This window comes from Eurypyga helias, unplaced genomic scaffold, assembly GCF_000690775.1.
Source record: "Eurypyga helias isolate BGI_N326 unplaced genomic scaffold, ASM69077v1 scaffold21588, whole genome shotgun sequence".
In the NCBI taxonomy this organism is placed as follows: Eukaryota; Metazoa; Chordata; class Aves; order Eurypygiformes; family Eurypygidae; genus Eurypyga; species Eurypyga helias.
The window spans coordinates 3175-7900 of record NW_010265292.1 but is presented as its reverse complement, the minus strand read 5'-3'; the positions used below and the strand labels follow the sequence as shown (position 1 = coordinate 7900).

Sequence of the window (4726 nt, the reverse complement as noted above, 5' to 3'; positions counted from 1 at the left end):
CTTTCCTTCCCCCGGGGAAAACAACCCCTCCCCCCCCAGCCTGTCCCCATAGCAGAAGGGTCCAGCCCTCGGAGCATCTTCATTTACTGGTGTTTAATTATTATTACCAAAGGGGGAACTTTTTATTGTTACCAAGGGGGCAGAACTTCCCTCTGCAGGAGCTAGGCAGAGGGAGAGAGCCCTTTCTGCAGAGGGCTTAGTAGGAGGGTGGTGTTTGGAGTATGAGGTTTCCTTCTCCCCTTGCTGTCACCTTGTCATGTATGGTGCTCTCTAATCCCCATCTTGCTCCAACACCTCACAGCTCCCCGCTCCTGCATAATTGACAAGGATGAGCTGAAAGATGGTCTGCGTGTCCTCATCCCCATGGATGACAAGCTGCTCTATGCCGGGCATGTCAAGACAGTGCATTCACCAGACATGTGAGTTGAGGGGCTGCCGTATCCTTGCAGGCTCTGCCAGTGAACGGCGAGGTAGCCGTTGCAGGGATCGATTTGGGGGTTGTGTAGAGCTGTCTGGAGAGAGGCTGACCGAGTCTGGCAGGGAGGGAGGGAGAGTGCACTCAGGTTTATCAGCGCTAAGGAAAATCCAATTACCTCTCATTAAATGCTCTCGAATAAGCTGGTGGTAGGGCTCAGAGGGAGGTGTTGGTTGACTGGGGTGATGTCTTCCAGGTGCCGTGTCTGACTGGGCCTTTGTGTTTCAGATACCGTGTGGTGGTAGAAGGCGAGAGGGGAAATCGTCCCCACATTTACTGCCTGGAGCAGCTCTTGCAGGAAGCGGTATGTGAGGCCAAAGGGTGCCTGTCTGTAGTGCCTGAGCCATGTTCTAGGGTGGAGGAGGCTTGCTGGAAGCTTCCTTCTCTCCCATTTGGGGCTGTAGGGATGCCCCGGTCCTGCCTCCGTGGCCAGTTTGGACAGAGCTCTCCTTGGTGTGGGTCACTGTCTCGGCTGAGCTCCCCCCCCCGCCGGGGGGTTAGCAGGAATCGTCCGTTTACTGCCCTGTGAGCAAACAGGAGGCCATTTCCTAACAGGGAAACTGTCCCTTGCCTTCTCCATAGCTGCTTTGCTACACTCCCGCTGTGGTGGGGTGGTCTGTGCTGGTGCCAAGAACATCAGTCATTGCCTTCCTCTCACCCCGAGCAGATCATCGACGTGAAACCACCTTCTGTGCGATTCCTGCCCGAGGGCACGAGGATTGCAGCCTACTGGAGCCAGCAGTACCGCTGCCTCTACCCAGGGACAGTTGTCCGAGGTAAGACCACCTTGGCTGCGCTGCGCTATGAACCAGGGATGTCTCAGTCCTGTGTGTCCTGAGGGATGTCAGGCTTGTCCGGGGAAGCTCTGAGGTCTGCTCTGAGTGTCCTGGAGGTCAGAGCATAGCCCATTCCTCTCCTCCGGGTCATACCCAACTCAGTGATGATGCTGATTTAGCAACATCCTGTTGATCCAAGAGTTGGGCGCTCATAGGATGAGCTCTGAGCAATTTGAGAGCTTAAAATAACAGGGAAAGTCAGCACACTTCAAAAAGTCGGAATTAACTCCAGGCAGCAAAGATTTCTGAGGTTGTGGAGGTTTCCAAATCACCTGCGTGCTCATAGCTTTGCCTCTCACACATCAGCTCCATCTGGTCCTGTTAAAGAGCCCTGGACAATTCTACCGTGGCTGGTCTTGCTTTTGGGCTCTTGGCTGCACTACATGTGTGTGAGAGAACTGCTTATGAGTTACAGACCAGTGATGCTGATGCAAGAAGAGAGGGTGGGAACACGGCTTATTTCTCATGGAGAGAAGGTGAAAAGCAGCAGCTTGTGATTGCTGATGGTAGTTACAGAATGCAGGTCCAAAAAAAAAAAGATACCGCATGGTACCCAGAGAAGTGAATTTCTGCAAGAATAGAGGCGAATAGAGGAAAGAAATGGGAAGCCAAACTGGAATGGTAGTTGTGTTCTGGAGCAGTGCAGGAAATATTACACTGGGTGGGCTGTTTAGGAGTATCAAGGGCTTCCCGTTGCAGAGTCAAGCCTTCTGCACTCTCCCTGAGCAGCCAAGGAAAAGCGGGGACAGGAGGCTTTGGAGCTGGTGCAGGATCCCTGTCTGCCCCCACATCCCCAGTTCTCTGACAAAGAGTTTGTACTCTTGATATTTGTCCTTAATCCCATCTCCTGCTCCCCAAACCCCCAGGAGCCCTGGATCTGGAGGAAGATGGTGACCTCATCACAGTAGAGTTCGATGACGGGGACACGGGACGTATCCCACTGTCTCACATTCGGCTTCTCCCACCTGACTACAAGATCCAGTGTGAGTCTTGTTGTTCATTTTTTTGCATGACACCTCCCACTGTGGAATGTGGGGAGTTTCGGGCCACCTGCCTCTGAGATTATGGGACAAATTCGCAGAGTTTCAATCACAAAGATTGCACCATCGCTTACCGACATGCAGAGCTGGGGTGGGAGAGGCCCAGCCCCTATTGCGGCATTGGTAGTGCCGTGTTCCCTGTAGCACATCTCTCTTTTATGTGTTATTTGACCATCTCTTTGACCTGTTCCAGGTGCTGAGCCTTCCCCGGCCCTTTTGGTGCCCAGCACCAAGCGTCGCAGCCGTAAATCCAGCAAAGACACTGGAGAAGGAAAAGAGGGAGCCGCACTGGGGTCAGAGGAGCCTGTGTCAAAGGGCAAAGGGCGAGGGAGAAAGCCAAATGTCAAGGCGAAAGCTGGTAGGTTGTCACCGCTGCCAGAGCTGGAGTTGAGTCCTTGTAGAGTTCTCCACTGCTCTCCCCAAGTTAGAGCTGTTGCTTGGGGCAAGATTTGGAGGGGAATGGATGTGCTGCTTGAGTGCAGAGCATCCATGCATTGCCTCGCTCTGCTGTGGCTACAGTTTGCAGGAGGCTGACTCAGAAGCTAGCCTGTGCTGCAAGAGCCGCCTCCTTTGGGCTGAGAGAGTTGAGGCTGTTCAGCCTGGAGAAGAGAAGGCTCTGAGAGAGCTTACAGCACCTTCCAGTGCCTGGGGGGAGCTACAAGAAAGCTGGGGGGAACTTTTTACAAGGGCCTGTAGTGACAGGACAAGGGGTAACGGGTTAAAACTGAAAGAGGGAGATTGAGATTGGATATCAGGAAGAAATCCTTCCTGGAGAGGGTGGGGAGGCACCAGGACAGGTTGCCCAGAGAAGCTGTGGATGCCCCCTCCCTGGAAGTGTCCAAGGCCAGGCGGGATGAGGCTGGGAGCAACCTGGTCTAGTGGAAGGGGTCCCTGCCCATGGCAGGGGGGGGGACTGGGTGGGCTTTAAGGTCCCTTCCACCCCTAACCAGCCTGTGAGTCTGTCAGTCAGGGCTGCGGAGCAGGGGCCCTTTTTTCAGCTGAGCATCTCCGCAGCCATCAGAAGGACCAAAGATGTAGAGATCCGCAGTTTGGTTCCCCTGCAGTTGAAGCAGCATCGCTGGGTACGACCCCTCTGCTGCTCGCAGGTGCTGGCAGCAGGCCAGGCTGCTTAGGAAAGCTGTTCAGTGAGCAGTGAGGACCTGTGCCCCTTCGGGGATGCCTGTGCCATCAGGATCAAGCTGTCCTTGGCCAGAGACCAATCAGCACTGGTCTCTGGTTGTGTCTGAGCTAATAAAGCCCATCTGGATGGATGGATATCATCATGTCTTTGTGTTTCCTCCCCTCTGCAGAAGAGGCCACCTTGCCGGAAGAGAAGGATCAGGTTGAGTCTTCACCTGTTCCCTCTTCAGTCCCGGAGAAGCCAGCCTGCTTGGGCAAACCAAGCATGAAGGGGTCACGAAAATCACAACCGCTGCCGACTGGAGGCTCTCCGGCCCCCACAGAGGAAAAGCGGTCAAAAGCCAGCAAGATGAAGATCTCCACTAAGCTGCATAGCCCCCCACAACCCACGTACCAGCCTGCCGTGTTCGGCAGCATCCTCGGCACTGAACCCTACGGTGACCTCCCGGGGACACTGGCAGCCTTCGGCTCCAGTGATGCTTCGGTGTCAAAAGCCAAGGCCAAGAAAGGGCGGCCTGCGGAAGAGACACAGGAGTTTGGCACCATGGTCAAGGCTCAGAGGAAGCATGACAACGAAATCCTGATCAAGCTGGACCACGAGGGTGTGATGTCTCCAAAGACAAAGAAGATGAAGGAGGCGATGAGGATGCTGGAGGACTCGAACCTGGCCAGTCGCAGAGACAGCAAGAGCCTGTTGGGGCTGGGCTATTCCCCTGCAGTGGGCACGGAGGGCAAGCAGAAATCTTCCCGAGCCAAAGCAGCTGAGGGAGACCCTTCCCCTGCCAGCTTTGGAGGGAAGTTCGATGGCTCAGCAGAGAGCGTCACTGCTTCGAAAGACCAGGAGGAGAAGGCAGCAGCTCCAGCAGCCGTGGAGGAATCGGAGAGCAACAGCAGTGACAGCAGCTCAGAGTCAGAGGGCGAAGAGGAGGCTGAGAAGAACCGAGGGGAAGCCCAGGACAGCAGCTCCACCAGCTCAAGAGCATCCACCCCTCTCTCTTCCTCCAACTCCTCCTCCTCTTCCTCTTCTAGCAGCAGCTCCTCTTCATCTTCCTCTTCCTCCTCTTCCTCGGCCTCATCGACCTCTTCTTCGTCGAGCTCCAGCTCCTCTTCCTCCTCCACTACAGATGAAGACTCCTCCTGCAGCTCTGATGACGAAGTAGCTGAGGCCCAGCCAAGTTCCTCGGTGCAGCAAACCCTCCCACCCAAGCAAACCAAGCAGGCAGGGAAATCCCGCG

At 55.1% G+C, this 4726-nt stretch overlaps 1 protein-coding gene across 1 annotated transcript in view; it reads left to right on the top strand.

Moving 5' to 3' along the window:
- Positions 1–4726, top strand: part of LOC104513371 (trinucleotide repeat-containing gene 18 protein-like) — a gene marked incomplete at its 5' end in the record, with an annotated part of 13362 nt that overhangs the window by 5516 nt on the left and 3120 nt on the right. Inside the window, 6 exons of the mRNA XM_010156695.1 lie at positions 302–419; positions 704–779; positions 1143–1251; positions 2178–2294; positions 2545–2709; positions 3662–4726. The exon at positions 3662–4726 is cut by the window's right edge and continues 242 nt beyond it. Of these exons, the coding sequence (XP_010154997.1) occupies positions 302–419; positions 704–779; positions 1143–1251; positions 2178–2294; positions 2545–2709; positions 3662–4726 (1650 nt within the window). The remainder of the gene's footprint in view (positions 1–301; positions 420–703; positions 780–1142; positions 1252–2177; positions 2295–2544; positions 2710–3661) is intronic.